Source organism: Acanthopagrus latus, chromosome 20, assembly GCF_904848185.1.
Source record: "Acanthopagrus latus isolate v.2019 chromosome 20, fAcaLat1.1, whole genome shotgun sequence".
Classification (NCBI taxonomy): Eukaryota; Metazoa; Chordata; class Actinopteri; order Spariformes; family Sparidae; genus Acanthopagrus; species Acanthopagrus latus.
In genome coordinates, this window is record NC_051058.1 from 16,854,814 (window position 1) to 16,867,097 (window position 12,284).

At 40.2% G+C, this 12,284-nt stretch overlaps 1 protein-coding gene across 4 annotated transcripts in view; it reads left to right on the forward strand.

The window, feature by feature from the left end:
* Nucleotides 1-1,191: 1,191 nt before the first annotated feature.
* The window catches only part of foxi1 (forkhead box i1), a 28,519-nt gene continuing 17,426 nt past the window's right edge, over nucleotides 1,192-12,284 (forward strand). For all 4 annotated transcript variants that reach the window (XR_005071963.1, XM_037082536.1, XM_037082537.1 and 1 more), the window contains exon 1: nucleotides 1,192-1,751. Coding sequence is in view for 2 of the 4 variants with exons in the window: in XM_037082537.1 (XP_036938432.1) it covers nucleotides 1,728-1,751 (24 nt within the window). In the remaining 2 variants the exon portion in view is untranslated. The remainder of the gene's footprint in view (nucleotides 1,752-12,284) is intronic.

A 12,284-nucleotide genomic window follows, 5' to 3' on the forward strand; every position in this document is an offset into this window, starting at 1 on the left:
TCTCCCCCCGCCCTTCTCCTTTGACTTTGCAATATTGAATCACATTAGATGCAAATAGGAATTTCTGGGTAATGGTTAAAGGAAAAAGTGTCAAAATACATACAATAATCCAAAAGTTGAACTCGAGGACAAAACGTTAAACAAAAGATACTTGATTTTAAAGGGACAGTTCATCCAGAAATTAGACATCCATATTTCTCCTCTTGCCTGCAGAGCCATTCATGCATCTAGATTATTTTGTTGTGAGTTCCTTTGTTTTGTAGATACCGGCTGTAGAGATGTCTGCATTGTGTTGGATATAATGGAACGAGACGGCCTTCAGCTTGTAGTGCTCAAAACAACTGAAAAAGGTTGGAAATTAGCTCAGTGGCAATGTCTCTTTTCAGAAATCATGACCCGTTTACTTAAGATGAACAGATCTAATGAGCGGTTATATTTAGGAACTTTTTTTTCTGCCAAACTTCACCCGCCAACCACATCACTGTGCAGAAGGAGGCATTTGCTCTACAGCTTAAAGGGGAATTATGAAACAACTTGGTATAAAACATTCAAAACATTCAAAAATGTACTGAAATTACCATCACAATGTGAAGAAGTGACAGCTCAGACCTCTGAGCCATGATATGGTCAAAGGTTATAGTCCTGTGGAGAGAAAATAGTGGATTATTTTGAGTAACTGGATCGTGATTTCTGGAAAGAGACATTGCTGTTGAGTTTGTTTGTTTTTTAAGTGTTGATTTGATGCTTTGAGCACCACAAGCCAAGCGCCATGTAGTTAAATTGGAGAGAAGGCAGACGTCAGTGGTAACTACCACCAAACTCACAGTCTGGATAAATAAATAGCACCACAGGTAAGAGTAAGACGAGAAATATATGTTTTGGGGTGAACTGTTCCTTTAAGCATCCCAGTGAGCTGTGTTGGTGTGACAGCGAGCCAGCGCTCACAACAACAGGACCATTAAACGGAGGCAGCTAAATGGAATTCAGCCATCAATTTTATTATTCACACCTGCGCTTTCTTCCCCCCACTGAGACGTGTCAAAATGTCCGAATGCCAAAAAAAAAAGGGGGGCGTGCTGTGTCAGTGTGCTACACACCTGAACTCATCACTGGTGCAGCTCATTGTTTTGCAGAGTCTCATAATTCATTTAATGGAGATCACCTGTGTGTAATAAAAGTGTGACAGTCAGACAGTAAAAAGCACTTGAAACCGGAAGGTCCAACAGCTGCTCGGTAAATGTCCAGGGTGCAGAATCGCATCATGAATACAGAGCAACAAACAAATCTGCAACAAGGTTAGTGAAACAAAGTCCAACAAGGTGAGTCATAAAACAACAGGGCACAGCTGTAAATGTGCCTGGAGCAGCCCTGTGGACACTCGGAAGCAGCGGAGGGGTATTATCACTGCCCCCGTGATTCACCAAGAGCAGTTTGATGGAACCGTGCAAAGAGGAAGCCGCTGTTAAAACCAAAAAAAAGAAAAACTTGTATGACATTGTTTACTCAGTGATGCCTGGTGGGTGCAGCATCATCTTGTGGGGATGTTTCACTTCAGCCAGGAAGGTTTTGTGAAGGTACATGGAACATAAATGCACTGAAAAGAAAGAATAAAAAGACAGGAATCCTGGAAGAAAACCAACCGCGACCTCCAACAGAAGCAAACAGTGCAATTTGGAAGATTTGCTTTCCGGCAAGATGATGACCCTCAAACACAATTACAACGCTACATGGGGAACGGCTTCAAAAAGTTGGTAAGTCAGACTGTCAATACATTGTATTTTTGGCAATACTAAACTTTTATAGTTAACTTTACTGAAAAGGGTGATATAACTAAAGCAGGAAAGTAGCAATGAACCGAGGATGACCAGTAAGTTATGCTTAAAAAAAAGACAGGAAAATGATACAAAAGAGACTTAAACAAATGAAAAGTACCACCATACTTTTTATCATGTTGGGCCAAAATGTACACTTAATGGTGGACCACAGGCCAAAAACAAGCACCTACAGACGATATTTACAAGGCGGCCATTGTCCTCTGGCATCATGGTCAGGTTGAAGAGCTCATGGTGGTGAGCTAACTTTAGCCTGTGGGCCTCACACTGGGCAGCCCTGGCATAGAGTAAAGGTTGCAAGTGCTGCCTTTAAGGTGCATTATGTAAGAATTTTGTTTAAAAATTAAAAATATAAACACTAAATCAAGAAACAGTGCTGAGTACAGCCATTTTGTGCAGTTATTTATTGAAGTTAGCATACCAAAGGGCTAGCTCCTTGTGTACCTCAAGAGGTGATTGTCCGATAATAAACAACCCCAATATGACCGCTAGGCATACTGTTAACTGAGCTTGCTAGCTACCTGCAGCTAGCTGTTAAGAGAATGAATTTGACGGGTGGCCAATTCTTACATATAGCATATATAATAAATACTTGAGGGGGGTAAGTACTGCAGTCGAGGGAGCTAGCTCCTTCTCACCGGGAGGAATGTATTTACAACACACTCTATCCCCGTCTCATTTGTCATTTCAGCCTGGAATAATGTGTATATTTCCCCTTCCCTCCTGACACACTTTTATTTGCTGGGAGGCAGCGAATGTGCACGCGCCTCTTTTAAATGTCTCCTTCGCATAATGGACTAGGACGATATTTCCATAAATCAACAGCTGGGCCTACTGTATATCCAATCACAGCTGTCCGCTGGGCTTTCCTGGCCTTTTTCCCCCGATTGGAGGCTCAGTACAAGTAATGCCCATGGTTAGTGGCTGCATTTACGCTGTTAATGTGGTAGACACTCACTAAAACGCAACTTTTTCAGAACTAGTTTTTCTGATTCACAGATTATTTTATATTTGGGATTGGAATATTGTCTGTTGTTTTATTGCCAGCAAAATGCATGAACAAGACTGATGCAGGTTGAGTTATAGGCAGTGGTGTAATGCAACATTAATGCAGGTATACAGCATGTATTTCTTAATCTCCTCTGATGTGCATCTTCTTCATTGCAAGAAAAACTTTTATTTTACCTAGGATGGCAAATGCATGAGGTGCCCTTCTCTACCCTTTTGATTTACTGGAACTCACAATAACTGCTGGTCCATTTTTTATTTTTTATTTATTTTTTTGGATAAGCTAAAAATGCAACAGTAGTCTTATGTGCAGATGTGGTATTAGTACTCTGTTACAAGTAGAAGTACTGCATTCACAACTATTTTTTTGCTTTGACAAATCATAAGAGAATAAATGTTGATCACAAAATATGATGGTTATAGAATAATGACACCATCGGCACTGACATTGGTTCCCGGAGAGCAGTGCTTTCACCAGTGTAATTTTCGTCTGCCAAAAGGTCACGAAATCTGGAAAATGAGGGGCTTGCAGGCTGGCAGCCTTGATCCATTCCCATTTCCTTTCACGTCTCCCGGCTAAAGGGAAGGGAAAGTTGCCACTTTAAGTAAAAGTACAAAAGCATTAACTTTAAATTGTTCCTCAAGCACCAAAAGAAATAATGCAGATTGGCCTATTTTGGAATAACATATTTTACAACTATATCATGATTAATGATGCATTGTGTTCATCACTTTATTGTTGCTGCTATCTCATTTTCATTACTTTTATACACTTTATCTGCTGGGTAGCTTGAGAATTTACTGCCAGGTATCAATAAAACTTTATCCTACTGCATAACAATACATTACCATTTATTAGTTGATATTATTTTGTATTCAAAATAAACGTTAGTGATGAACATCACAAGTCTATAGCCATGCTAGCAGCTCTGTGATGAATGTGTTGCTTGATTAGCATCTTAATTTAGTGTGTAAGCATGCTAGCATTTGCTAATTGAGCAGTAAATACAAAGTGTAGTTGCGGTCTGTAGGGAAAGTCATTAATTTTGCAAGTATTTACTCATAAATTTAAGTGATGACTGCACCAAGTCTCACAGTAATCTGTAGTCTGTTACTGAAAACCACAAATGAACCTGCTGGTGGTGCCGGAGGGAAAGTCAGCAAAGTCAGTGTGATTTATCATCTGGGGACGATGAATGGATTATGACAATCTATTCAATTGAAATATTTCAGTCTGACTGACCGATTTAGTCATCCATAGAGCTGTGTGACAGGCATGGTTAAAACATTTCATGATGGATACAAATCTGGTATGACAGCAGCAATTGTTTGATGCAAATGTCAAACATTTTTTTTGGCTTTGGTAACATGTTATGTAAATATGACGCCATATCCAGTTAAATAACACTCTATCATATGAGCATGCCCCTCTGTGTCCCACAGTATTTATTGATGCTATTTACAGTTAACTGTCTAATACAGAAGTAAATACCGTATAATTAATCCTAAAAGCAACATGGTAATTGCCATTCTAAATGTCAGCCTGTCTGGAAACTAAGAGATCTTCATATACATCAGCCTCTATAAACTGTGCGTACAGCTGCCTGTTGTTTCTCCCTGTAAACAAACATGCAGCTCCAGCAGCAATCAATGGATGTCAGCATGACAGTAAAGTGTTGTGTGGAGCTGTCACAGATAGTGTCATGCAGGAACCATGAGGCCCCTCTCTATCTCAGTAGAGTTGTCACCGAGTGGTTCAGTAAACTGACTGAATGAATTGTGTTCAGTAGCAGAGCAAACATCTCTTGTGTGGCGAAGAACAAGGCTCGTGTTATTTTGCTGTGTTTTGTGTGAGTGTCTGCGTTTCAAACCAGAAATATGGAGAAAACATTGACATGGAGGCAAATCAACTGTTCGCCTCAGTGTCACTCAAGAGATTCTTTATTCAATGATAGCAGATGAGTTATTGAGAACATGCTGCTGTACAATTTATATTATTATGCAAAATGATCATTATAATGTAAAAGCAAGCAAGACAAAAGTATTAACTGTTTTGAAAAATGAGTTGATTATATTTCCATGAAAAAAGGACTATTGTTTGATGGTTCCCTGGTTTTGAATGTCAGAATTTGCAGTTTTTGTTTGATTTAGGTATGTGGTAGGTAGTTAATTGATTTCCTTTTTTTTTTTTTTTGGATGAACTGAACACCTTTTTATGAATGCTACCATGTTAGCACACATGCTAATCGCTGCTTCAAATGGTACCTTTGGTGGGAAATCCCCATTCTCTGACTCTGAGAGGAGCGAGGGGAAGGAGAGCAAAAGGGAGGAAAGCTGTTGTACCCAATGACATCTCTGGCTCGGTACTGAAATCCTGCCCTAATGAAAAGTTGTTACCGAGCTTTAACAATTATCTGTAGTTTCTACTGGTTTAATTGTGTCAATCCTTTTGAATTTTGAGCAACAAAAGGGTTGATACTACTTTTTTTTTTTTTTTATACATAAGCAGTAGTACTCCCCAAAACCTGTAAACACACTTTAATGTAATAAAAATGATGGAGTTACCCTTCTGAATTGGGCTTAAAGTAATTGTGGTAAGAATAGCCACTGTGTTCTAACATTGTATACCTGACATGATTCAATGATCAATGAGAAAATAATCATCAGGTTAATCTACTGCAACCCTGCAGTACTACTTATGTCGGAATACCTATTTGTTTCTCTCATAAATGTAACTTTGAAGCAGGGCCCCTCTACAAGATTAGGGTCCCAAGATAAGGTAATCAAGGACCCATCTTAGCTGTTACTGCACAGCACAACAACCCTCGGTGGGCTCAGGCCCCTGTGCCTTATTGCGTTTGATGACATCGCCTCTGGCTCTGTGAAAATAATCCTAAATTGCAGCCTTACGCCAAACGAACTGCAGTAATTGCTGTTAGAACCTGATTTTGGGTCACCGGTAGTGAAGCTTCAAATGTCTTTTATTCTGTTTTTAAAGTGTGAGATTTCGGGGACAGTGCAAACTGTCCTCTGAGCATGTTTCTAATCTGTTGAGAGAGTTTATAGTAAACACCTGCACTGGTCGCTGTGAGCCAGGCCTTTGATCGAACACTTTAATGTTGTTTTTCTGTACTGCCTCCAACTTCACGCACTCCAGACACACACTCCATCACTCTCTTATCAAGAGCGGCTGTCACAAACAGCACAGAGACCAGTTGACACTGGACTATAAAGCACAGGAGGAACTGTTGGTATTTTAAAAACCCGGACCTGTTACATTGTGCTGCATTCAGCACTAAATGTAAGAATGTACATCCTGTGCACAGGCTTATTATCTTGGTTTGACAGAGGGAGAGCCAAGTGGTGGTGATCTATATTAGCTGAGGCTATTATGAAGCACCGGGTTTTCCCAGGCAGTCGGTGAGACGTGTTGCTAGGAAACATACCTAGAGATCGGGGGTGGAGAACTGGTTTGATGAGGAAGCAGAGTTCCCAGCTTCGCATCGGAAATAACCAGAGAAGTGCCTCAGAAGTGCCCAATCGACGAATATTGATTTGATCCGGTTGATGAAATCTTTGCAATTTGCTCTTTTTGATCTCATGCCTATATATTTTTGAGCTGCCTCAGAAGAATTTCTTGCACGAGTGTTGAATAAATGGATATCAGACGCTGCTGAGTGCGGGGTTTTCATTAAAGGTGCACTACGTAGTTTTCGGCAAAGCGATTTGTTGACTGAATTTTGCGCCTAAATAAACCAACTGTCTTTGTTTTTGTGACCAAATAAATAAATTGACCTTAAAGGACAACACAGTTTCATACTGTTTTGTTTATATGTGGCGGACCCTGCCACCTCTCTAGCTTCAAACAGCTTTCTCGGGGACCTTATTTTCCTCTGAGAACAGCTTGTTAATCAATATATGAAAAAATAATATATGGAAATTTTGTATTATCTCAGTAATATTGTAAATATACAAATTCTTAGTTTGAATGTCTCCTTAGGAACTGCACAGTGCTCTTTTTAAAGTTCTGACTGTTAAATTGCAAAATGTGATGTGTCAAAATGTGTCATACACACAAGCTCATATCAGACTTTGTAATACGCTGCTGTCTTGTTGACCTTTTCAGAGCAGAATATATTCATTATTATTGTAGTGGGAGACATAATTCTAAAGCGGTAAGGTAAACAATGAGCACTGTTGGTACTGGAGTTGCTATAAAGACAGAAATCCTGAGTGCTGAACTTCCACATAGCGGAACATATTTCATCATTTTCACTTCAGCCCTCTATTTCTTAAATTCTATGTTATTAAAATCAATACGCTGAATTTTTTTCTTAATAAATTTTGCCTCCCAGCGTGCTTGATGGATGGACGCTTTAGTTTATTGAGTCACGCTGACGCCGTCATGTCTGGAGCAATGTTGCCCTCGTCTGGATGCTCCTGTCAGTGCACTCTGCCGGTCACATCACACGGCCTACATGAGTGATTAACAAAGAGGCATAAACCCTTGGCTTGTGTATGTATAATTTTAAGGTCAAATTAATAGTCTTGACACCACCAGCACTCTACTGCATCAAATCATGTCCACCGTGTCTTTTGCACCAGTGAAGTGAAGCAGCAGTTATTTAATGGGTGATGGGATTTTAGGGTTGAAATATCTCTGCTTATAAAAACGACTCTCCTTACGCCACCTCTCTGCTTTAAAGATCACATGAGGAATCGCCAGCGAGAGCGTATTTAACCTTTTCTGCAGCCCGGCAGATTTTTTGGCTCTTACTGACCAGTAACATCTGATGTCTCCAAGGATGTAATCAGGGGCCGAGGTGTAAATCTGCCCAGTGGAGGGGAGAATTAAGCTAATGCAGCCAGCAGTGGTGAAGCAGAAGGCCGGCCTGGTTGTATTTCTCCCTCGGTCAGCGCGCTGTCTGCAGGGCTGCCTCCTTAGCTCCTGGAGATGGACTGTCAGGGCCAAACAGTAATTGGTCAGATGGGACTGCACAGGGAGGAACATCTAATTACTAAGAACATGTTCTCCTCCCCGGGCCTCGCAGGTAGACGAATGACTTTTAATATTTTTGTGCTCACGGTAGCTGAAATTTGAGATGAAGCTATTGGCCCAAATGCCTTCGACCCGAGCTTAAAGCCCCCATCCACTCGTAAATATGTTTTGCTTTTTGCTTCCTCACTTGGATGTTTGGACTTCACTGTATAGAATCATGGATGGATGACCAAACGGGCCAGTTGGGCACAGTCCTGTGGGGCCCCTGGTCCTAAGTGGCCATTTGAATGAATAATTTGTTATTTGCAAATGTCAAACATACAGCTACAAAGAGATACAAACATATCACAAAGAGACGTTGTCTCATTCAATTTGGGTGTACTCCGATAAAGGAGGGTCGGGATCCCTTCACGTATCTGTGCCCAGGGCCCCGATGTCCTACAATATGTCCATGTGCAGAATGATGTTTGTACAGAGTTGTTTTATTGACTGAAGGGAGGAGGTTTCTATGTGCTAACATCAGGAGGCTCGTATGTGCCTGACGATTTTGCTACGACTGGATTGGAAGCCACTTGTAATCTTGTATGCAAGTAATGTGGCTTGAAGCCTCTCATGCACATACACATGGAACCAACTTTACAGTGAATTTGAAGACACCTTGTATCAGTCAAACGTTTGAAATCCAAATTATTTTTATTTTGCCATCAGGAAAAAACTTAAACATATGTAATTTTATTCCATAATTCCACATTTTTGTCTATATTTTTGATACAAAGTTGTTCTCCAGACAGTCTGCTTTGCTTTGTGTGTGTGCTTTGTGTGTGCAGATTGGAAATTTGACCAGGATTGGCTTCCGGACTGTTTGTGATGTCTCAAAGCTTGCCTCCTTAAAATCTTAAAATTTTTCAAATGGCACAGAGAAACTTTTCCACTGACAGCAGATGAATGTGGAAGCAGCCGTCTAGTTTTAAACTCTGAATATGCATCATTCTCCACCGTGAAACTGAAGCATTTGGCTGTAGAAACAAGAAGAACAGATGCAGTATATTCATGAGAGGAGGGGGAATTTAATAAGTCTGTTTTTTTTTTGTATCACTCCTGCTTCTTTAGAAGTATATTGTTGGCCTTCAAGTTGACTTATTTATGCGGAGACCTTGGATAATTCAACAGCTGCGGGTTTAAAAGGCTGTAAAATATTTTATTAACATCCACATAAGCTGACTAAAAAAAAAAAAAAAAAAGAATGAATGTGAATTTTAAAAAATAAGAAAAGGAGTTGGTGGCTGTCCTCTAAACACCCAGTATTCACCCCCTTAAACTCCTGAATTGGGTTGAGGAAAAAGGTGCAGAGCTCAGCTAGAGATCCTATCATAAATGTTTCTTGCGGTGGATATGTCTTTGCCAGTCCTGAAGAATAAAGACCAGCTGGTGTAGAGAAGAGGGATGCTCCGAGGCCAGACAGTTCCTCCGCCTGCCAAGTTTCAGATCACAACACTTCAAGTGTCTTTAATCTCCTGCGCAGTGCAGGGGCTGCAGAGAGGAATTAACTCTCTGCAATGCATTCAGAAAGAGCAGCTTTTTCTTTCTTTTTTTTTCTTTTCACACGTCACTCTGGACCCGGGCTGAACATTAATTAGCGCTCAGACTGTGTTGTGTTGTGTGTTCTGGCTTTGTTCCTCCACTGGGGGGAGACTGTGAGATGAACGAGCCCCCCGGCTGCACAGGGGGATAATTTTGTTTACACAGTCAGAATTAATGACTTTATCTGAGGCCTCTCATGATTTTATTGGCCTTAAGTGCATCTAATAGTCTGCTAATTGCTTCAAAGAAATAAACAGTTAGCAGATGTCTAATTCATCCGGCTACATTTGTTAAAGCCAAGGCTCTTTGCAGGCAGAGAACAGGCCTTGTTTAACCCTGAGGGTCCCTTGTTGACTCCCAGCAAGTGTTTAGCTCTAATCCCACTGGTCAAATGTGCTGATAAATACTGGATGGAGAAAAAGCAGAATGTGTGAGGGTTCCATCACCTGCAGCACCTGCCTGTTTCTCTGCTCTCAGCCTGAAGGGCCCTGCGGTGGTGGACTCAGCCCGGCCTCTCTGACCCCGCTGTGATTGACTTGATCTCCCAAAGAAAAGCTCCCATGACCTCGAAAAAAAGCTCGAGGAAACGGGGGATGAGGACGGACAGGGCAGAGCAACAATCGACACCCCCCTCCCCACACACAGCCGGCATGTTTTGAGTTATTACTTTACAATGACACGGGGGCTCGAGGTTGCCAAGTCGAGGCCACATTTTGACATTTCTCAATTTAATCCGAGAGGAAAAAATAAAGAGAAATGTCAGTGATGGCTGCTCCAGCACAATACTCATTTTTGATGTCTGCCTATTGTCAATCAGCCACACTGCAAAATCTAGGGAAGACCATAGCTGACTAAATTAAAAATGCTAATGTAAACTTGAAAATGAAAATCTAATTCCACAGTTGTATGTTAATTTTCCACATATTTGTTGTTTGAGTAAAAAAGAAAATGCAATGATCTGATTTTCATTTCATAGTGTTAAATGTTTGTTTAATGATTTTGAAATTGAAACATAAAACTTTAAAATGTTCAAAATGTAATTTTTAAAGACTTAACCTGCCCTAGACAATATTCATTTATTAATTATAATGTGAAAATTAATAAAAATAACACCTTTTTTTTCCATTTGTGCATTATGAAGCCCAGAGAGGGACTAAAATAAAATAATAATGTAAACCAAAATTAAATTGTAATTCCACAATAACCTTTTTATTTCTCCATATATTCATGTCTTTTATTAGTCTAAATTAAAATGCAATGATCTTATTTGCTTTTCATTTTTCCATACATGCGTATGTTCATTCTACAAACATTAAATGAATCGTTCACCCAAAAAAAGAAAATTCAGTCATTATCTGCTCACCCCCATGCCAGTGGAAAGTCAGATGAAGTTTTGTAGTCCACAAAACATTTCTGGAGCTTCACAGTGAAACATGTTGCAGTGTTCTCCTGATCAACAGCAGTAGCTGGGGTCTCTGGATGACGAAGGATCCAAAAGGATTTCTAAACACATTGTTTACACCCTTTATCAAGCGGCACAGCTGCTAATCTAAAGTGAGTGCACAAGCTCTGCAGCGCATCAAGGGTATCGATAATGCCTTTTCAAATCGGTTTTATAATTTTATTTTTCATTTACGATGAACTGTACGAAGGCATTTTTTTTTTTTTTTTTTTTTTTTTTTTTTAAGATTTGAAAACAAGTCCCCATCTACTTCAATTATTTAGGAGAATCCTGGAAGACCTTTTTGTTGTAAACCTCCAGAAATGTTTTCTGGACTATGAAGCTTCACCCGACTTTCCATTTCTCCAAAACTTTCATTTTGGGGTGAAATTATTGTAATCTTTAAAATAAAAATGGAAATGGCTTTGGGACATTTAGTTTGTCAACGGTGTAACCTGCTCTACAGTAGACAATACTGGAATGCAAACTGAATGTTCAAACAGTATTAAATCTAATTTTTCAATTTGTGCAAACATGAAGGCCACAGGGGACCATGTTCAAATGATAGTGACATATTATAACATATTTCAAAAAATAACGAATCAAATGAATCAAAAAATGCCATGTGGCACTTTAAAAAGGAGTAAAAACATGATTTATGCATTTTTAAATGTATTCAAAGAATATACATTAAAATTCATCTTTTGCAAATATACCTAAAATGTGCTCATCCCACACTTGTCACAATGATTTGCCTGTACTGGAGACAGTTTAAAATAAGCTTTATTGTCCAAAATGATATCAGTGCACTGAAAATGAACTGGGAATTCAATAATTCTACACAACCTCAAGAACCATTTTGTACACCATATTCCATAAAAAAGCAAAATATGTCTTATCCTTAAGAATATCTGTCCACAAATATCGGTCAGGCTCCATGAATTCGATAATAACATCAGATGTAAACTGTATAAGGTATCATGATATCTCAGCTTTGAGATGGTGAACATGTGAGTGTCAGTCCGTCGGGGTCGCTCGCTTGAGTCGCTCCACATTCAGATGTCCAGTCAGCAGTAATTAGCTGTACCGGGTGTTGGACACCTAACAGGTTGTGTTGTTTTCGTCCGGGGGTTAAATGCCACCCGCCCCCCGCGGAGTCCACTGCCCGCCGCCGCTGTACAGCCTGTGGTCGGGACAACACCTCCGAGCCAAACAATTACATCAAGGTCATGGAGAGGAGGAATGTTCTGGCGATTAGCGCAGGAGTCCAGCAGCAGCGAGGAACCTGCAGAGAGAGAGAGAGAGCTCCTCTCCGGGAGGACAGCAGGTCTCAGTGATTCAGATACAGAAACTCACTCCTTGGGGGGGCAGCTGGAATCTTCCAGTTCAGGCGTGTGAGCCCTGCAGAAAGAGATCTGACCTC